The following is a 22371-nucleotide window of genomic DNA, read 5'->3' as shown; positions in this document are numbered from 1 at the left end:
GCTTCCAGAGGCAGTTTGGAACTCGGTAGTGACTGTTGCAACAGAGGACCCTATTTTATTCGCTCTTCAGCACTCAGCGGTCCCTTTCTGTGAGCTTGTGGCCTATAACATTGCGTTGTTACTCCTAAACATTTCCACTAAACAACATCCTATGACCGTGCCATGTTGAAAGTCACTGAGCTCTTCAGTAAGGCCATTCTACTGCCAATATTTGTCTATTGATATTGCATGGCTGTGTGCTTGATTGTATACGCCTGTCAGCAATGAGTGTGGCTGAAATATACGAATCCATACGTGTCCACATACTTTTGTACATATAATGTTGATGGGTAACCTTACACTGATTTTGGTGAAGATGTTTGGTTTTTCTTTATTTCATTTTCCCTGCACATGTACTCTGATGCTGGAATATTATAGTTTATTAAACCCTGGTATTGGTCCTCGTTTTTTTAAATGTAATATTTAGGCTAAAATAGCATGTATTATACCACTGTTGTGCAAAGAAATAAACTAAAGCATCCTTAAATTATGTATTCGGCTCAACATATTTTGTGGAGAGGACTGGCAAAGTACAGCCAGGATCAGGGGCACTTATGGTGCACTTGAGTAACCTTACATTACAACAAGGAACACTGCATTTCTATTTGTTGGCTGGCTTGCCCTGACCTGGGTATGACTGCAGCTCCTAGAACAATGGTCTAGTATCTTTGTTTAGAAACTCTTGCTGTGTAATAGAGGATCAAACCCGTAATGTATCATGGGGAAATTGTGACTGACCGATCTACAAATAATGATCCGTTATTTATAATGCAGGTCAGTCAGTCGGAGCAAGCCCTGTGCCTATAATCTACAGTAGGCGACCTGGAACAAGGGGAGAAGGCAAGCCCGCATTTCTATGGAAACTGTAACGCAGGTAGGGAGAGGAGCGGCTGATCTTTGTTTGTTTTGTTTGACAGTTGGCTACAGGTTGCTTTACAAATTTGTACGGTAAGTTTCTCGCCTCTACAGATAAAGTAGCAAACAAACTCGAAAAAACGTGTTTGGTATTTAGGAATCTAATTATCTAAATGTATACAGTCAGACTTTATTGTAAGTACGGTCATAATGCAAGATACTTGCTAGGTTAGGTTGACCGTTCAGCTAGCAAGCGCCAGGGACGTGTTCAGCAGGATTTAACGTTTTGGAAGGTTCATATATAAATATGTAGAATAAACGAGTTTGGGCAGGGGTGTCAAACTTATTCCATGGAGAGCCAAGTGTCTGCAGGTTTTAGTTAATTCCTTTCAATTAAGGTCTAGACAATCAGGTGAAGGGAGTTCTGTACTATTTAGTGACCTTAATTCATCAATTGACCAAGATATTTTGTGTGTCGGTATTGATATGTAAGGAATGTGTGACTTACATTATTTTTTTAAAAATGTAATTATGTCCTTGAGCGGTTCTTATCAATTAATGTCCTGTATTATGTAATGTTCTGTGTGAACCCCAGCTTCATGGTCTTTTGCAACAGCTAATGGGGATCCTAATAAAATAACAAGTGCAAGGGAGGAGTGAACCTGCATACACTCAGCCTACTGTGGAATGAGTTTGACACATGTTCCCTAAGGCTTTGTCACAGAGCCATCTCCAGGCATAAGCAACATAAACAGTTGCTTAGGGGGCCACAAACCCACCAAAAAAATATATTTTGTCTTTCATGAACTCAGTTGGGGTCTCAACTTACTATTGAGAGTAAGAATAGGATAATGCACCAGGTGCAATTTAGAATTTTGGTTGAACATCATTCAGTGGTTTTTCTCTTATGTCAGTCACTGACCGTCACTCAATTAGCCTTGCCAGCTAACCATTTTTAGGTTTTTAGTTCGTCTAGCCAGCTATCTAAACTTGAAGTAATCATGGCCAAATACCAACTAGGCACACAGGGCCCTGACCTCCAGGGAGCCCCCATTGATTTTGTTAGTAATTCTCACTCAGATATCATAACATGTCATAAGTCATGGCAAAATGTGTATAATTACAGGAAATTAGCTTTAAAACTGCTAAATGAGTTCTCCACCTCATTGGTAAAATGGATAAAATTACAGGAAATTAGCTGTGAAACTGAATCTTTTTCTGTCTGCCCCATGGCAAAATGAGTAGAATTGCATGACATTTTTATGAAATTGCTGCATTTTGTTTCTGCCCAATGGCAACATGTTTAGAATTGCACTTTTTATCTCTCTGCTGTTGAGGGGGGTCACTAAAATGTTTTGCAGCAAGGTGAGAGGGCCCCCAACCAAATCTTGATTAGGGCCCCTAAAGGCTAGAGCCTGCCCTGCTTTGTAACCAGCACTAGCATTATGTTTAATTTATCTTTGTCTACATCATCACTCAAAAACTGTACTATACATCACTAAAATGTGTCTATGTTTTCGGCATCAAATCGCACTGTATGCATGCAAATCAGTGATGCAAATTGATTACCTGCCTGCAGACTGCAGGTATCATGGCAGGGACGTCACGACATGATCGGGAGATGGCGGTGAACGCCAAAAACCAGCTGTCTGTTTGCACAGACCCTGTGGATCGACTGAGGATGCAGTGTCTCGCACGAGGCTCTTCTGGCATCAAGGGTCTGGGCAGGTGAGAGAGAGACTAGTATACTCTTATGTGAAGGGCACAGGTAATGGTTCTGTATCAAATGATGTGTTGCCCAGGTCATCAACATCAAATGTTTGATATAGTAGCAGTAGTGATTGATCAAACATTGTACTATAGGCAATCCTGTCAAGAATACAGCTCTAGATTGGCTTCTAAGATGCAAGGATTGTTTTGACAACGTAAACTCCAAGAAATTAGTTATTTTCTTCAACTGCCACCCATTTATATATTTCTTCTTCCAATGGTTTATCTGTCAGAACATTCAGGATAATGGATGATGACAACAACCGTACATTGGATGTGAAGGAGTTTATGAAGGGGCTTAATGACTACGGTGTCCTCATTGATAAAGATGAGGCCATGACAATGTTTCAACGTTTTGACCGGGACAACAGTGGACTCATTGACTTTGATGAATTTCTCCTCACTCTCAGGGTAAATATGAGTGTTAGGGGTAAGCCTCTGAATTACATGATACATTTGATCATACTTATTTAATCTGTGAATTTTGTCCATTATTTCTGGCTGTCCTGGTTATGATCACAGCCCCCGATGTCCAATGCCAGGAAGGAGGTGATCATGCAGGCCTTTAGGAAGCTGGATAAGACTGGTGACGGGGTGATCACTATTGAAGATCTGAGTGGGGTTTACAATGCCAAGTACCACCCCAAATATCAAAACGGGGAGTGGACAGAGGAGCAAGTATTCCGCAAATTCCTGGACAGCTTCGACTCTCCTTACGACAAGGACGGAAAGGTAATACTGATAACATTACACCATACTGACCTGGTCACGTTCAGGCCTTGGGGTTGTAAAATATGGAAATGTTGGATAGAGGTCATAGTGGTCTTATCAGAGGAGGCTGGTGGGAGGAGCTATAGGAGCACAGGCTCATTGTAACGGATGGAATGGAATTAATGGAACGGAGTCAAATGTGGTTTTCATGTTGTTTTTTTATTTTTATGGGGTGGATCAGCTTTAATATTGCGGATTGATTGGTGCTTCCATCAATGTAATTGTCTGCATCATTTCCAATCCCCCATATATTTTTGGGGTAAATAAACACTTCCGTTCCAAAGTTTGGGGTCACTTAGAAATGTCCTCGTTTTTGAAAGAAAAACAACTTTTTGTTCATTAAAATAACATCAAATTGATCAGAAATACAGTATAGACATTGTTAATGTTGTAAAATACTACTGTAGCTGGAAACAGCAGATAAAAAAAATAAAGTAATATCTACATAGACGAACAGAGGCCCATTATCAGCAACCATCACTCCTGTGTTCCAATGGTACGTTGTGTTAGCTAATCCAAATTTATAATTTTAAAAGGCTAATTCGTCATTTGAAAACCCTTTTGCAATTATGTTAACACAGCTGAAAACTGTTCTGATTAAAGAAGCAATAAAACTGGCCTTCTTTAGACTAGTTGAATAACTGGAGCATTAGCATTTGTGGGTTCGATGACAGGCTCAAAATGGCCAGAAACAAAGTACTTTCTTCTGAAACTCGTCAGTCTATTCTCGTTCTGAGAAATGAAGACTATTTATTCCATGTGAGAAATTGCCTAGAAACTGAAGATCTTGTACAACGCTGTGTACCGCTCCCATCACAGAACAGTGGGAGGAGTGGGAGGCCCAGGTGCACAACTGAGCAAGAGGACAAGTACATTAGCGTGTCTAGTTTGAGAAACAGACGCCTCACAAGTCCTCAACTGGCAGCTTCATTAAATAGTATCCTCAAAACACCAGTCTCAATGTCAACAGTGAAGAGGCGACTCCGGGATTCTGGCCATCTAGGCAGTGTTGCAAAGAAATAACTCCACCAGTCCCATTTATTATATAATTTACAAAGATTATATATTTTTGTATGTTATTGAAAAATGTTCGTTTTTTTATCAATTAGTGTATTTCAGTTTAACCACAACATTGTTGTAATATTTGTTCTGTCTTTTCAGGTGGATTAAACTGAAATTGCAACCAACTTTCTATGGCTTGTCTAAAAAATAACGATATTTTGGAGATTTCATTTTAAAATAACCGAAAGTAAGCGGTTGTAATCTGGATAAAGGGGAAAAGGCCATTCTTGAACATGGGGTGAGACATTCTTACTAATTTACTAGAGAACCATTTTGGATTTAAGTATAACTTTTGTTTGACTCATGCCTTTAGTGAGAGTTCTAATGCTTTAATATTTAATAATTTCTGCCCTCAGAATTCATATTCATTATATAAATAGGCCCTTTTAATTTTGTCTGCTTGCCATTACAAATTAAATTGAATATTGTTGCTCATATAATTTAAAAAGCAGGTCGCTAGGCAAAACCATACACAAATAGGTCATATGTGATATGACTAAAGAGTTAATCAGTGTGATTTTTCCACAAATAGACAGGTATTTTCCTTTCCATGGTAGGAATATCTTATCTATTTTTGCTAACTTTCTATTAAAATTTATTGGACTGAGATCATTTCTTTCTTTCAGGATATGTATACTGAGTATGTCCACATCCCCGTCAGACAATTTTATTAGTAAACTACACGGTAATCCAATACGTAATATAGTACACTTATCAGAATTTGGTTTTAATCCAGAGAGGTTAGAAAAAGTATCTAGATCCTCTAAGAGGCTGTGGAGGGATTCTATTTGTAGATTTAAAAGAAAACATGAATCATCCGTGTAAAATGACAACTTTGTTTTTAAGCCATGGATTTCTAATCCCTTACTGTTGTTCATTTTAACAGCAAACATTTTGATGGCATTTACATTACATTTACATTTAAGTCATTTAGCAGACGCTCTTATCCAGAGCGACTTACAAATTGGTGCATTCACCTTATGACATCCAGATGGCAATAATAAATAGGTGTGCCGATAGTGGACAACCTTGTTTTACTCCTCTTGACAGATTAAAACTTTACTTTAAAAAGTTTAACTTTAAAATTTTACACCTAGTGTTACTATACATAACTTTAAACCCATTTTAAAAATATTTTATTTTATTTTTGTTGAATTTTTACCCCTTTTTCTCCCCAATTTCGTGGTATCCAATTGTTAGTAGCTACTATCTTGTCTCATCGCTACAACTCCCGTACGGGCTCGGGAGAGACTAAGGTTGAAAGTCATGCGTCCTCCGATACACATCCCAACCAAGCCGCACTGCTTCTTAACACAGCGCGCATCCAACCCGTAAGCCAGCCGCACCAATGTGTCGGAGGAAACACTGTGCACCTGGCAACCTTGGTTAGCTTGCACTGCGCCTGGCCTGCCACAGGAGTTGCTGGTGCGCGATGAGACAAGGATATCCCTACCGGCCAAACCCTCCCTAACCCGGATGACGCTAGGCTAATTGTGCGTCGCCCCACGGACCTCCCGGTCGCGGCCGGTTACGACAGATCATGGGCGCGAATACTTTAACCCATTTTATAATAGATTCTCCAAAGTTGAAATATTCCAAGCATTTATATATAAACTGCGGTTGTACTTTATCAAAAGCCTTTTCAAAGTCAGCTATGAAACCAGGCCTGGTTTCCCAGATATGTCATATTGTTCTATTGTTTCCAGTACTTGTCTTATATTATCTCCAATGTATCGTCCATGTAAAAAAAAACTGTCTGATGAATAATATCTGACAAAACCTTTTTAATTCTATGCTCTAAGCATTTAGCTATAATTTTGCATCAAAACACTGAAGTACAGTGGGGCAAAAAAGTATTTAGTCAGCCACTAATTGTGCAAGTTCTCCAACTTAAAAAGATGAGAGAGGCCTGTAATTTTCATCATAGGTACACTTCAACTATGACAGACAAAATGAGAAGGAAAAAAATCCAGAAAATCACATTGTAGGATTTTGAATGAATTTATTTGCAAATTATGGTGGAAAATAAGTATTTGGTCACCTATAAACAAGCAAGATTTCTGGCTCTCACAGACCTGTAACTTCTTCTTTAAGAGGCTCCTCTGTCCTCCACTCGTTACCTGTATTAATGGCACCTGTTTGAACTTGTTATCACTATAAAAGACACCTGTCCACAACCTCACAGTCACACTCCAAACTCCACTATGGCCAAGACCAAAGAGCTGTCAAAGGACACCAGAAACAAAATTGTAGGCCTGCACCAGGCTGGGAAGACTGAATCTGCTATAGGTAAGCAGCTTGGTTTGAAGAAATCAACTGTGGGAGCAATTATTAGGAAATGGAAGACATACAAGACAACTGATAATCTCCCTCAATCTGGTGCTCCACGCAAGATCTCACCCTGTGGGGTCAAAATGATCACAAGAACGGTGAGCAAAAATCCCAGAACCACACGGGGGGACCTAGTGAATGACCTGCAGAGAGCTGGGACCAAAGTAACAAAGCCTACCATCAGTAACACACTATGCCGCCAGGGACTCAAATCCTGCAGTGCCAGACGTGTCCCCCTGCTTAAGCCAGTACATGTCCAGGCCCGTCTGAAGTTTGCTAGAGTGCATTTGGATGATCCAGAAGAATATTGGGAGAATGTCATATTGTCAGATGAAACCAAAATATAACTTTTTGGTAAAAACTCAACTCGTCGTGTTTGGAGGACAAAGAATGCTGAGTTGCTTCCAAAGAACACCATATCTACTGTGAAACATGGGGGTGGAAACATCATGCTTTGGGGCTGTTTTTCTGCAAAGGGAACAGGACGACTGATCTGTTTAAAGGAAAGAGTGAATGGGGCCATGTATCGTGAGATTTTGAGTGAAAACCTCCTTCCATCAGCAAGGGCATTGAAGATGAAACGTGGCTGGGTCTTTCAGCATGACAATGATCCCAAACACACCGCCCGGGCAACGAAGGAGTGGCTTCGTAAGAAGCATTTCAAGGTCCTGGAGTGGCCTAGCCAGTCTCCAGATCTCAACCCCATAGAAAATCTTTGGAGGGAGTTGAAAGTCTGTGTTGCCCAGCAACAGCCCCAAAACATCACTGCTCTATAGGAGATCTGCATGGAGGAATGGGCCAAAATACCAGCAACAGTGTGTGAAAACTTTGAAGACTTACAGAAAACGTTTGACCTCTGTCATTGCCAACAAAGGGTATATAACAAAGTATTGAGAAACTTTTGTTATTGACTAAATACTTATTTTCCACCATAATTTGCAAATGAATTCATTAATAATCCTGCAATGTGATTTTATAGATTATTTTTTCTCATTTTGTCTGTCATAGTTGAAGTGTACCTATGATGAAAATGACAGGCCTCTCATCTTTTTAAGTGGGAGAACTTGCACAATTGGTGGCTGACTAAATACTTTTTTGCCCCACTGTATATACCACCTGGATCCTGTTTCAGTAATATTGAAATCAGACCTTCTTGTTGAGTGTCTGATAATCTACCATTTATATAGCAGTGGTTAAAACATGCTAATAATGGTCCTCTGAGTATATCAAACAAGTTTGGTATTCCTCCCCTGGTATGCCATCCATCCCTGGAGTTTTCCCTGACGTAAAGGCTTTAATTGCATCAATAAGTTCCTCCTCTGTAATTTGGCCTTCACATGAGTCTTTCTGTACAGATGTTAATTTTATATTATTAAGAGGAAAAAATCCATAGAATTAGCTTCGGTTAGTGGAGATGGAGGAGACTGAAATGAAAACATATGCTTAAAGTACTTTACTTCCTCTTTCAAAATATCATTCGGTGGATCATGAGTGACTCCCATCATTTGTAACAAGTTTCAGTACATTTATTTTGGTAGCAGTTTTATGTTGAAGATTGGGGAAGAATGCACCAAATAATTTTTAATAATAATAATAATAATAATAATATATGCCATTTAGCAGACGCTTTTATCCAAAGCGACTTACAGTCATTTTCATATTCCATCCAGTTATTACACTTGATCTTACACTTGATCTTTCTTGAATAAGTTCCTCCATTTCTTTTTTCTTTTCCCTCTAACTTGCTCTGAGCCTCTTATGGTACAGTTTTTATTGCTATCTATCTTTACTGTTTGTCCTTCCATTTCCTGTGTTAATATGGACTCTTTTGACCTAAATTGCTTTTGTGTTATAGATGACTACTGAATTGCATGGCCTCTAAAGGCACATTTATAAGTGTTCCATACAATAAGGGGATCTGCTGTACCGATGTTATGTCGGAAAAGTCCGTTATAAATTATTCTGTCCTAGTTAAAAACAAGTTATAATCCAGTAAGCTTTCATTCAATTTCCAATATCCTCGCCATGTGGAAATTCTGTAAGAGTAATGTATATGCCAATTATCTGATGGTCTGACCGCATTCTGTCCCCATCAACACTTTTTAAATGTTTGGTGCCAGAGAGAATGACATAAGAAAGTAATCAAGATGACTAGCTTGATTAAACCTCTGCCATGTATATCTTACTTATTATTATAATTATTACAACAAAAAAAAAGTCATGGGTTTGATAACGTCATATTTATTCCATTCAAACCATTACGATGAACCTGTCCTCCTATAGCTCCTCCCACCAGCCTCCTCTGGGTCTTACTATCGTCCACCTCTACTGTAGTGTAAACCTATACTGCTAAACTTACAGCCTGTACATTATTCGGTCAGATATGAATGAGATTATCTGGATGCATGAGACATTTCTTAGGCTCCTGACATTTACAATACTACATATCTGTGGAACCATCTCAAACTGTTTCATATCATGTCTTATTTCTGGAACATATTAGGTCACACAAGAAGAGTATGAATTGCTATACAGGCGTGAGATCCTCAATTGATATGGATATCTACTTCATTATCATGATGAAAAGTGCCTGGAAACATATTAACTAATGTCTTCTTGAGACAATGTTTAGGGTAAAGACTAAAGAACACTTACTCCTGGGACATGGATGGCAGAGGTCACCTTTTATTTGGATAGTCATGATCTACAGATGGGCATACTATCAACAAACAATAAGAAACTGCTTGCTAAGGTTACGGTTAGGTTTAGAATGAAGGTTAGTGTAATGGTTAGGGTTAGGATAAGAGTTAAGGTAAGGGTTAGTTGATAGTTATTTGAAATGTGACAATTATTCAACATCTACTGAACATCTACAAACCATCTACTTGGGACTATCCAAATATAGTGTTACCACGGTAGATGTCAAGGTATATCTTTTCACTTGTCTTTCTAGATGCAATAGTTTAGTGGGGTGTAACTCTCTACATTCAATTCTTTAGGGCTGTCCTCAAGGTGTTTTCACTGCTCTTAGCCATTTTGAGTTTTTGGCCTATTTCTCAAAGCTGTCAAATTGTCAGAGCTGTCAAACTGTTACAGTACAACATGTATGTTTCTTAGTAGTACAATTATAGTAGAACTGGTAGCTTGGTGGAGCTGTTTCTCACTGTCAGCCAGCAGATGTCAAGGTTTTGTTTTTTTCTGGTTAGATATTGCACCTTAGTCGCAAGATTAACTAAGCATTTAGATGTTAGCTGAAAATGTCTGAATCTGCACTGAAGAACAAGCATTGATGAGGAAACAAAAGGTTGTGACACACTCAACTCTCCCACAACATTGTCTGATCAGGGTTATGTTGAGTTTCTGTCTCTATCTGACACTGAGGGTGTGGGCTGGTTCAGGGAGTGTTGTCTGTCTGACATCCTTCCCTTCTGCAGGTCACCAAGGAGGAGTTTCTCAACTACTACTGCGGAGTCAGCGCCTCCATCGATAGTGATGTCTATTTCATTCTCATGATGAAAAATGCATGGAAATTGTGAGTTTTAATTTGATGATTTTTGATGGACAGTTTTTCAAGGTGCCTTCTTAAACAAATATTTCATTATAGAAATCATGTTGACACCGAATGTTAATAATGTCCCAATGATATGCAAATTATTATGAATAACTTGTAAATATGTAGTGCTGTGTGAAAATATGTATTTGAATTATACAGTCACTTTCTCCAGAAACAACCAATATTCTGTATAGTAGAAATTGAAATGTGATGTATCTGTACATCTGTGGTCCACAGTTCCAATGTTAGATATATCTTTATAAAGACACGGGAAATCATAAAGACTGATAAATCAAAGTACAGTCATTTCAGGAGATGATGAAAGCAGAGGAAATGATACAACTACATTTGTTTGTGGAATTAATATGTTTAATAAAAATGTTAAACACAAAATGTAACAACGTGGTCATTTCTACACAAATAATGTTGTCACATTTGTCAGATTAAAATATACAAATACCGGATCGTACAATAAAATAAAAACAAAGCAGTAATTTGCCGATGATGACTTTGTTTAATGCTCTGCTAAAGTCTCACAAAGTGTTCAAGAAAATAATAATGCGTTCTGCATTGAAAACTATGATGTATATATGTTAGTATAATACTATAATACATCCAAGTCAGTGTAAAAACAATAACATACTGGTAACTGTGCAGGAAATACAATCACTTATGTGCAAAAAATGTAAAACATAATGACAAACAAACACATAAGCTGTGATTAAATTATGTGTAGAAGGGTTTAAACCCTGAGGAATTGACATTCTAGGGGCTCTATTCAATCCATATCACTGAAGTGTAACATATTGCGCCATAGAAATTGAAGGTTAATTTCCGATTGAGCCGACATATGCAAAGTTTACCATGAATGCAGTCTACCATAACGCAGGGACATTACCTTTATATTTCATTCATGCTGTAACACTGAACTTCCGCAATATGGATTGAATAGAGCCCTAGGTTTATTTAGCAGCTGTTGTCATGGTAAAGAGTATCTCTGTGATATGAAGCAGCAGTATGTATAACGCCACGGTGTCATGGTGGCGTTAGTATGCTCGTCAGTATACCGACGGGTTAATATAGTATGGGATGTGAAAACACAGAAAGGATAATAAGGGAGGTGCAGCATTGTATTTCAAGTTGTTTAAGTCCTCCCTTGTCTTGTTTCTTAGCAATTAGCAACAAATTAATAACACAAAACCAAACAAACACAATGTGGATGATTCCTGTTCTGTCTCCTATCATTTGTAAATAACATGTGCATTGAGTTCTGCTAGTCTCGTGATACTGGGGGTCAGTGGATAGTCAGTTTGAGTCACGGTGAATTAAATAGAATTCAAATAAAAGCAGCCAAAGTCACTCAGAGTAAGAATGTAATAAGCAGCTATAATTCATCTTGAATAGATAATTCCGTCTGTCTGTCTCGCTCCATCTCTGTCTGTCTGTCTCTCCATCTCTCTCTCACTGGATCTGATAGAAACTAGACATGGTGACGTAAGCCTCATCCTTGCCTCCTTGCTGAGTAGCACCTAGCCCCTCAGGACCAATGTTACCATCACTGTCGTCTGTCTCCACACTCTCAAAGTCACTCCTCAGATCCAGGATCCCTACGGTGGAGCCACTGTTCCTACTGCTCCTCGCCCCACCGTTGTGGTGCACTCCTGGGGACTCACACCTAAGCAGTATCGTCTCCGACCCTCCACTACTGGTGGTATGGCAGGACGTCGTATCCCCATCACGCTCTTGAATGAAGTATTGATCTTTCACCTCAGCGAGTCGATGGGAGTCAGAGTCAGGGGGTAGGGAGGTAAGGTCTTGCTCCTTGTCCGGCTCCACCAGCTGGATGTTGAGGTCACTGAACACCTCGGGGTTAAAGCTCACAGGAGGGCCATGCTGTGTCAAAGGAAAGAGATGGAATAAAACAATATCCTCATAACTTATTATGGCCATTATCGTTCACTGTCTAGTGCATATCAGAGGACTTACCTTCATTGGCTCATAGGTCTGGGGGATCTGGAGAAGTGTGTGTTTGGGATGTGGAATGCTTGGCCATATGAAGGAATGTATTCTGTGAGGACAGAGAGACATCCAGAGGAGGACATGCGCGCACACACACACACACACACACACACAAAATATGATGTGCAGAGGGAAAGGAGATCAATTTGATACTCACTGTTTTCTCCAGAAAAGACCAACTGCCAAAGTAACCAACAGCAGAGAAGCAATGGTCACGATGAGAGAATAGGAAAGCACCTGCACGTCTGTCTCTGTAGGGAAGTGGGAGAGAGATGATGCATGTGACTCACATTTCCTGTACCTTGCTCTATCACTTCCACCTAACTGCACAGTCCAGATATCATGCTATGCGTTTTAGATACATGTCCTTTTTTTACCTGTGTTGGTGCTGAAACTGATAGAGGCGCTCCACTCACTCCAACTGCCATCAAAGTACCCTCCGCTCGGCTTGGCTCGAACCTTGACATGATACTCTGTGTTCTTATGGAGGTACTCGTCCCCCTCAATGATCAGAGGCTGATAGGTTATGTTTTTAACCTTTGAACAGGGTACACCGTAAAACAAGAACAAGACAATAAGACACCTTCCTAATATTTAGTTGCACCCACTTTTGCCCTCGGAACAGCCTCAATTGAATGATATTCTCTGATGAAGGTCAACTGACCGAAAGCTTAGCCTCTATTAAAATTAATCTGGCTGGAAGTGTGCAGAGACTTTTTCCTGTTTCTCCAGTTTTGCATTTTGCCTCCTGCACCTTCACGAGTGTGTGGTAGATTCTGCCTATTCTGATTCAATGATATGGAAATTATGGTAATATAATTAAGCTTTTGTATCCACAAATACAATAAAAATTGGCTTTTGGCAATTGTACCAGAGCATTTTTGACACTCCAGATGCGAAGTTGGAACAGTTGATTGCTGGGTTTCAGGTAATCCTTCAGGTATGGATTCCCAATGTATATAAGAGCCCGGTTGGAGCTCCTCAGAAATGTGGCATTCACCACCCAAGGACTCCTGGGTTTAACTGAAACATAAAGATCGACAAGAAAGACAGGATAAGTGTTAAGGGCAATTGATGCAAGTGCCAACTAAGGGCTATCAATTGATATCCGTCATGTAAAAATGCCTCATGTTACTTTCATTCAAACCATAGGGTGAGAAGGTATGAAATTATGATAACTTACTTATTTTTTTCAAACTCATCGTTTTCCAAAATGTGCCACCTCGTTTTAATTGAACGGTGAGATTATACGATTGCAGAGTGTCCAGGTCTGTAAATGTGACATTATTCCCCTTCTCTTTCAAACAGCGTTGCTTTTTGTCATCTGTGTAGCTGTAAACATAATGTTAATAAAATCACATTATCAATAAATAATTTCTTCATCTATTTGAGAATTTTACACATCTGGATATCTGAATATGCAGTAAGGGTGTTCTTCCACCCATGATATTTGTCATTTGTGTTGTATAAGCTCCTAACTAACACAACTGATGTTCAGTGGTCTTCTAGGAGGTTTATTACCAAAGACTCATGACTTTTATGTCCTCCATTTCATCATCATTATCGGTGTCATCATCAAGGTGGCAGGTTAGGCTGTTTGCTGCCGAGACACTGAGATGAGAGGTGCAGAGTATTCTGGGTTCTGGAAGGGAAAGGAAACTAAACTAAACTAAACTAAACAAAACCATTTCAGTGGTTTGAATGGGGTCAAGAGCAGCAAACTTTTTGTCAAATACATTTTGGTACAGAATGAGAATGAACAGTTAATGTTGCACCATCACTGTGTTGGACACAAATAATGCACTTAGACTTCAGGATTAAATCAGTGAATCATTTAAATAGAACTCTTAAAGAGGAATGGCAGCTCACCATTGTCAACCAATTCTTCTCCACTTTGAGAGTGCACCAGAACCGGGAGCATGAGTAAGGCAATCCATAGGCTGTATGCCATTTCTCACAAAGCAGTCACACTAGTGTACGGTGTAGTGCCCCCAGATACAGAGGTGAGACCCTGGCGCACAAACACACACACACACACAAGGAACTCAAAATGTCTCAGCTGTCTCATTGAACTGTCAGTATAAATATGACAGACGAGGGCAGAAGGAAGGGAGGAGAGACACGCACACACACACAGAGAGAGCGAGAGAGAGAGAGAGAGAGAGAGAGAGAGAGAGAGAGAGAGAGAGAGAGAGAGAGAGAGAGAGAGAGAGAGAGAGAGAGAGAGAGAGAGAGAGAGAGAGAGAGAGAGAGAGAGAGAGAGAGAGAGAGAGAGAGAGAGAGAGAGAGAGAGAAATGGAATTATCTATTCAGGATTGGAGCTGCTTATTGCATTCTTACTCAGTGACATTGGCTGAGGTTTTGGGGCGACAGTACAAAGATGTCACCTTTTATAGTATTAGTATTTTATTAGAATCCCCTTTAGTTACAGCCAAAGCTGTTTAGAAATGAAAAGCTGTTCAGGAATGAAAGCACTTTATGTATCTAGTCATAAGTATTTGGACAAATTCTCTTATATTTTTATTAAAGTAGTCAAATGTTTAGTATTTGGTCCCATATTCATAGCACACAATGACTATATCAAGCTTGTGACTCTACAAATTTGTTGGATGCATTTGCAGTTTGTTTTGGTAGTGTTTCAGATTATGTTGTGCCCAAGAATAGAATATGTTTAAGAACACTTCTATTATGGATGCTACCATGATTACGGATAATCATGAATAACTCATGAATAATAATGAGTGAGAAAGTTACAGAGGCATAAATATCAAACCCCCCAAAGAATGCTAACCTTCCCTGTTATCGGTAATGGTGAGAGCTATAGCATGTCTCGAGGGTATGATCTTTGTGCCTCTGTAACAATTGCCGGGTAAATGTTTCAGCAATGGGCAGGATAACCCTAACTCTAATTTAAAGATTATTATTATCATATTATGAGCACACTATTCTCAGGGATATAAAGGGGGTCAGCCTTTTAAGTTTTATCTGGGTTTGTGCCATGGCACCAGATCACGTTCTTATGAGAGAATTTCTGAGAATTGCTTGTGGAGGTGGGGGATGCCAACTCAAACAGTGCTCTAAGCATTAGAATATGAGCAAGGCTTGCTATTATTGACACCTTGTATACTATATTTACACAGACAGAAGAATATATAACCTTTTTCATTCAAACACTTTTTTAATAGAGTAAGGATCTGGTCATTTGAACATTGGAATAATGTTCAGATTTCTTTGCTGTTGTGAAACAACCTGAGACACACATGCATTTAACAAGAATATATTCTTCCTACTATTGTACCAACAACCATGAAGAGAAAAACAAACCAGTAACCTATACAAAACACTTCCTGTCTACACAAATGAATTGTTTTGGTTTCAAATGAGGCCAGAACGTACTCATCTTACTCAACATTAACCTTATCATTGAACAAGAGTTTGAGAAAAAGGAGCACTTACCACAAAGTTTGTAGAAATGTTCAAACCATTTCCCATTACAGGATGTTGTGAGAATGACTTAACATTTATGCTTGTTTCAACAGGTTTCAGTATTACAATGACAAGGTTCCATTGCATTTGTGATATGACCAATGTGTCCTGTAATGTGACAGGAAAGGAAAACCCCTTACTCTGTTAACCATTTCCCTGTTATGGAAAACTTTTGGGGGTATTCTGAATTCAGCACGTATTTTTCCTGCGCTTTTACACTTCAGATTGAAGAGTTTCATTCCAAAATGCTAAACTCAGAAAAAAAAGAAACGTCCTCTCACTGCCAAGTGCGTTTATTTTCAGCAAACTTAACATGTGTAAATATTTGTATGACTATAACAAGATTCAACAACATGTGACTAACAGAATTAGAATAATTAGAATAATGTGTCCCTGAACAAAGGGGGGGTCAAAATCAGAAGTAACAGTCAGTATCTGGTGTGGCCACCAGCTGCATTAAGTACTGCAGTGCATCTCCTCATCATGGACTGCACCAGATTTGCCAGTTCTTGCTGTGAGATGTTAGCCCACTCTTCCACCAAGGCACCTTCAAGTTCCTGGACATTTCTGGGGGGTAATGGCCCTAGCCCTCATCCTCCGATCCAACAGGTCCCAGACGTGCTCAATGGGATTGAGATCCGGGCTCTTCGCTGGCCATGGCAGAACACTCTAGAAGAAAAAGAAACGCACACCTATTTAGACGAGGTGCTAGCTAACGGAGTAGAAAACTTGAAAATAAAAGAGAGCCGCACACTCTAGGAGCTCAGATGCAAAAATGTAATTACCAACGTTTCGACAGCCAAGTTGTCTTCATCGGGGTATAATCACAAACACTGCAGGATGACTCGTTTATATAGTGTCAAAAGACACAGGTGTCTGTAATCATGGCCAAGAACACTGACGTTCCTGTCTTGCAAGAAATCACACACAGAATGAGCAGTATGGCTGGTACCATTGTCATGCTGGAGGGTTATGTCAGGATGAGCCTGCAGGAAGGGTACCACATGAGGGAGGAGGATGTCATTGCCTGCAATGACAACAAGCTCAGTCCGATGATGCTGTGACACCGACCCAGACCATGACTGACCCTCCACCTTCAAATCGATCCCGCTCCAGAGTACAGGCCTCGGTGTAATGCTCATTCTTTCAACGATAAACGCGAATCCGACCATCACCCCTGGTGAGACAAAACCGTGGCTCGTCAGTGAAGAGCACTTTTTGCCAGTCCTGTCTGGTCCAGCGATGGTGGGTTTGTGCCCTTGGGCGACGTTGTTGCGGGTGATGTCTGGTGAGGACCTGCCTTACAACAGGCCTACAAGCCCTCAGTCCAGCCTCTCTCAGCCTTTTGCGGACAGTCTGAGCACTGATGGAGGGATTGTGTGTTCCTGGTGTAACTCAGTTGTTGTTGCCATCCTGTACCTGTCCCGCAGGTGTGATGTTCGGATGTACCGATCCTGTGCAGGTGTTGTTACACTTGGTCTGCCACTGCGAGGATGATCAGCTGTCTGTCCTGTCTCCCTGTAGCGCTGTCTTAGGCGTCTCACAGTACGGATATTGCAATTTATTGCCCTGGCCACATCTGCAGTCCTCATGCCTCCTTGCAGCATGCCTAAGGCACGTTCACGCAGATGGGCAGGGACCCTGGGCATCTTTCTTTTGGTCTTTTTCAGAGTCAGTAGAAAGGCCTCTTTAGTGTCCTAATTTTTCATAACTGTGACCTTAATTGCCTACCGTCTGTAAGCTGTTAGTGTCTTAACGATCGTTCCACAGGTGCATTTTCATTAATTGTTTATGGTTCATTGAACATTTGAGCATGGGAAACAGTGTTTAAACCCTTTACAACAAAGTTATTTGGATTTTTACGAATTATCGTTGGAATGACAGCATCCTGAAAAAGGTCTGTTTCTTTTTTTGCTGAGTTTATATATCAATTTTCTGAAATGTTGGTAAATGAGCTTTTATTGTTTAAAAAAATGTATTATAGAGATCGGTGTGGTTTTTCACTATCTACATGGCATGGGGTTGTTCAATGACAGACATGTATTTGTTTAAAATCACTTGATGGTTTCATTTCAGAGAGACAAATAATCATGTTTTTTTGTAGTACTGCTAGGTTTTACACAGCCAAATGTAACCAGTAACTACATTTATAATAAAGAAATGTTAAAATGCTACATTTGTGACGTCAATATTTTTTTGTCAGTCATTTAGTGGATGCTCTTATACAGAGTGACTTACAGTAAGTGCATTCATATTAAGATAGCTAGGTGAGACAACCACATATCACTGTCAAATATACAGGATACGAACATTACATTCCAGCTCAACAATGGATTTAAAAAATCTATTCATTAAAAATCTGAAAACAGTACACACACAAAAGTACCCCTATGCAATTATTTTTGATGAAAAAACCCAAACGCTAAACATTTGTGCATATTGTGCTTTGGAAATAAACTTTTCATTTGTATTCGTTGGAATGCCCCTTTTAGTTATTATTCACTATTTATGCTTCTGATCCATTGCAAGTTCTTAGAAGATCCCAGCCAAGAGAGTCCAGCACAAGCTGGTAAGACCTGTGGTCTATTGGCTTCACTGTGTACACAGTGGTGCTTAAGGACAATGAAGAAATGTATTCATTAAAATGCCTCACATTTTCCTGACATTAAAAAGTAGGTGATGTAAGCAACATTCAAATGGCTTCTTGTCTAACATCAAACTTTCAACTTTAAAACTATAATATGTACAGTAGCACCAAGCTGCACTTATATTTTGACTAACGTGTTTATAATGATTTAACAGTGGAGGATAAAAAAAGAAGGATTGGAGGGAAGGTGAGGGACGAGTGTGTGTGTGTGTGTGTGTTTGTGTGGAGGTGTTGGTAACTGCGGGTGCCCGTGGGCGGAGGGTAGATGTTGGTGTGAGGTCTCGAATGCATCTGTGGGTGGCTGCTGTGGTTGTGATGCTGGGTTTGGTGTAGAAGAAAGATGAGAAAAACCTGTGGGCGAAGGGAAAGAATCCTATTCCTCTCTACACTCACTGGCTCTTGCACTGTTCATGTTGAGGGGCCACCTCCGGGGGGTTAACTCAGAACTAAAATATCCCCTAATTTGGTCTGTCCATGAGAGATTACTAAGAGGTATACTACAAAGCAGGTTCAAGGAGCTAACTTGCCTACATGTTCTGAAATAACTTTTTTTTCATCTTAAAAAATACATTATTTAAATGGGCATTGTCTAATTTACTAAACAATCAAAAGCAATTGTTTATGGCTGTTTTCAAAATAAGCTGGCTATAACTAATTGATCATGCTTTGTAGTATACCCCTATGAACTACACTTGATACCTGAATGAGGGGAGATGGTTATGAGAAGGGTGAAAGGTTAGTCAACACTTTCCTAGCTGCACACCATTCTCTGCAATGCTCCGTAAAGCCTGGTTGGCACACACCTCACTCTCCAGAGTTCTAAAGGAACCAAGCAGCCTGGCCCGCCTCCCCCTATGAAACCACACGCTGGTGGCCTTATCTCTGCACTCATCTCACAAACATCATCTGCTGTGGTTTTTTACCTCATGCCTCCTCTCTGCTCTGCAGCACTTCACACAGCCCTGGGAGTCTGTTCTCTAGTCTGTTTTGCACTCTCTCATTGTGGTCTAGATCCTCATCCTTTGACTGTGTGTAATGACTACTTAGCAAAGTGCTTAAGGATGATGCATGGTCCCTGTGTTCTGGTGAAAAGGGTAAAACTGTATTGATGAAGTGAAAAACAACAGCAAAAACCTCAAACACAACAACAAAATGACATCATTAATCAAAAACCATAAAAACACATCTCCATCAGCTATGTAAACAGATCGGTAGAGTAATTGCTGCTTATGCCACCTCTGACCTCGTCCTTCAGATATATTCTCTATCCCAACTATGAAGCCACACGGTGATCTCTTACTACTATTGAAGGGCTCATGTCCAGTGAAGCCACACCAAAATAACTCTTTGAAACTATGTCTCTGGCAGCCACATTAATCTCTCCGATGCACAGCAACTCTGTGAGCTTCCTGCTTCCTTTTGCTTGTTTATCTAACCAAGGTTGCACTCAACATCATCAGTTTTGCAATATTCTATAACAGGCACAGTGCCTATAGAAATTGCCTATAGAAAGTCTTAAACATTTTTCACATTATGTTACAAAGTGGGATTGAAATAGATTTAATTGAAACATTTTGTCATTGTTCTACACAAAATACTCCATAATGTGAAAATAAATTCTACAAAGTTCTAGAAATTAATAAAATTAAACAACTAAAATATAGTTATTGCATAAGTGTTCACCCCCTTTGTTTAGGCAAGCCTAAATTAGTTCAGAAGAAACATTTGGCTTAACAAATCACATAAGTTCTATGGACTCAATCTGTGTGAAATAACAGGGATTGACATGTTTTTTGAATGACTACCCCTTCCCCTGTCCACATACATACATACATACATACATACATACATACATACATACATACATACATACATACATACATACATACATACATACATACATACATACATACATACATACATACATACATACATACATACATACATACATTACACACACACGCACACACACACACACACACACACACACACACACACACACACACACACACACACACACACACACACACACACACACACACACACACACACACACACACACACACACACACACACACACACACACACACACACACACACACACACACACACACACACACACACATACATACATACACACATACATACATACATACATACATACATACATACATACATACATACATACATACATACATACATACATACATACATACATACATACATACATACATACATACATAGACAGATTAAACCACAAAGACCAGGGAGCTTTTTGAAAGCCTCATAAAGAAGGGCAGTGATTGGTAGATGGGTAACAATAACAAATCAGACACTGAATATATCTTTAAGCATGGTCAAGTTAATAATTAAACCACACAGTTCAATGGTTGTGATGGAAGAAAACTGAGGATGGATCAACAACATTGTAGTGACTCCACAATAATGACCTAAATTACAGAGTGAAAAGAAGAATACAAATATAAAGAATAAAAATATTCCAAAACATACATGCAACAAGGCACAATAGTAATACTGCAAAATACACGGCAAAGGTATACACTTTTTGGTCTAAATGCAAAGCCTTACGTTTGGGCCAAATCCAACACATCACTGAGTAACTGCCCCCTTACTTTCAAGCATGATGGTGGCTGCATCATGGTATGGGTATGCTTGACATCGGCAAAGACAGGGGAGTTTTTCAGGATGAAAAGGTACGGGATGGAGCTAAGCACAGGCAAAATTCTAGAGGAAAACATGCTTCAGTCTACTTTACCCTAGACACTGGGAGAGGAATTCACCTTTCAGCAGGACAATAACCTACAACACAAAGGCAAATCTACGCGGTGTTGTTTCAAATCAAATCCAATTTATTTGTCACATACATATGGTTAGCAGATGTTAATGTGAGTGTAGCGAAATGCTTGTGCTTCTAGTTCCTACAATGCAGTAATAACCAACGAGTAATCTAACCTAACAATTTCAAAACTACTACCTTATACACACAAGTGTAAAGGGATAAAGAATATGTACATAAACATATGAATGAGTGATGGTACAGAACGGCATAGGCAAGATGCAGTAGATGGTATAGAGTACAGTATATGCATATGAGATGAGTAATGTAGGGTATGTAAACAAAGTGGCATAGTTTAAAGAGGCTAGTGATACATGTATTACATAAAGCTGCAGTAGATGATATAGAGTACAGTATATACATATACGATGAATAATGTAGGGTATGTAAACATTATATTAAGTAGCATTGTTTAAAGTGGCTAGTGATATAATCTACGCTGGTGTTGCTTACCAAGACAACAGTGAATGTTCCTGAGTAGCCAAGTTACAGTTTTGACAGAAATATGCTTGAAAATCTATGTCAAGACTTGACAATTGCTGTCTACCCACGATCCCTAACACCTAGACAGAGCTTGAAGAATTTAGAAAAGAATAATATGTAAATATTGCACAATATAGGTGTGTAAAGAATGACTCACAGCTGTAATCACTGCCAAAGGTGCTTCTAACATGTATCGACTCAGGGGGTGAATACTTATCTAATCAAGGTATAGTAGTGTATTATTTTCTATTCATCTTTTACACATTTTTAAAATTTTGACACTAGAGTATTTTGTGTAGATCATTGATAAAAGAAAAAAGACAATTAAATCCATTTTGATCCCACTTTGAAACACAATAAAATGTGAAGAAATCCAAGGGGATGGTAAACTTTCTATAGGAACTGTAGACCTGATTGCAGAGGTAACTTATTGTGCTTTTGCCTACCAAATTGAACTGAATGGCTTTGAAAAATCTGCTGCTCAATAATAGTTAGAAA

General features: G+C 39.4%; 2 protein-coding genes across 4 annotated transcripts; one reads left to right on the top strand and one right to left on the bottom strand.

The window, feature by feature from the left end:
* Positions 1 to 646: 646 nt before the first annotated feature.
* On the top strand, positions 647 to 10832 carry LOC124000539 (calcyphosin-like protein). 3 transcript variants are annotated; one of them, XR_006832626.1, is made up of 6 exons: positions 647 to 913; positions 2474 to 2622; positions 2898 to 3075; positions 3187 to 3396; positions 4597 to 4735; positions 10263 to 10832. XR_006832626.1 is itself a non-coding variant. In XM_046306989.1 (5 exons), the coding sequence occupies exons 1-5, from the start codon at positions 896 to 898 to the stop codon at positions 10362 to 10364; spliced, it is 657 nt and encodes a 218-aa protein (XP_046162945.1). In that variant the 5' UTR covers positions 649 to 895; the 3' UTR covers positions 10365 to 10792. The 3 variants fall into 3 exon arrangements, 2 of the variants coding, with proteins under 2 accessions (XP_046162945.1, XP_046162946.1); XM_046306989.1 differs by lacking the exon at positions 4597 to 4735 and having other exon boundaries at positions 649 to 913; positions 10263 to 10792; XM_046306990.1 differs by lacking the exon at positions 4597 to 4735 and having other exon boundaries at positions 878 to 987; positions 10263 to 10792.
* LOC124000538 (interleukin-7 receptor subunit alpha-like) lies at positions 10733 to 14523 on the bottom strand. Its single transcript, XM_046306987.1, has 8 exons — positions 14270 to 14523; positions 13922 to 14042; positions 13584 to 13732; positions 13272 to 13423; positions 12778 to 12937; positions 12558 to 12651; positions 12368 to 12449; positions 10733 to 12274 (listed from the first exon to the last, which is right to left on the bottom strand). Exons 1-8 carry the CDS (start codon positions 14349 to 14351, stop codon positions 11843 to 11845), a joined length of 1272 nt encoding a protein of 423 aa, XP_046162943.1. The 5' UTR covers positions 14352 to 14523; the 3' UTR covers positions 10733 to 11842.
* Between the last annotated feature and the right edge of the window lie 7848 nt (positions 14524 to 22371).

The sequence above is a fragment of the Oncorhynchus gorbuscha genome, linkage group LG16 (genome assembly GCF_021184085.1).
Source record: "Oncorhynchus gorbuscha isolate QuinsamMale2020 ecotype Even-year linkage group LG16, OgorEven_v1.0, whole genome shotgun sequence".
Lineage (NCBI taxonomy): Eukaryota > Metazoa > Chordata > Actinopteri > Salmoniformes > Salmonidae > Oncorhynchus > Oncorhynchus gorbuscha.
This window is presented reverse-complemented; position numbering and strand designations above follow the sequence as displayed.

Bases quoted from the DNA above. Each gene is read 5' to 3' on its own strand.
- LOC124000539 (XM_046306989.1), top strand. The intron at 3,076-3,186 runs GTAAATATGAGT...TTATGATCACAG, and splicing joins AATTTCTCCTCACTCTCAGG to CCCCCGATGTCCAATGCCAG. The intron at 3,397-10,262 runs GTAATACTGATA...TCCCTTCTGCAG, and splicing joins CTTACGACAAGGACGGAAAG to GTCACCAAGGAGGAGTTTCT.
- LOC124000538 (XM_046306987.1), bottom strand. From the start codon at position 14,351: ATGGCATACAGCCTATGGATTGCCTTACTCATGCTCCCGGTTCTGGTG. The intron at 14,043-14,269 runs GTGAGCTGCCAT...TTTCCCTTCCAG, and splicing joins AGAAGAATTGGTTGACAATG to AACCCAGAATACTCTGCACC. The intron at 12,938-13,271 runs GTACAATTGCCA...CCCTGTTCAAAG, and splicing joins GGAGTGTCAAAAATGCTCTG to GTTAAAAACATAACCTATCA.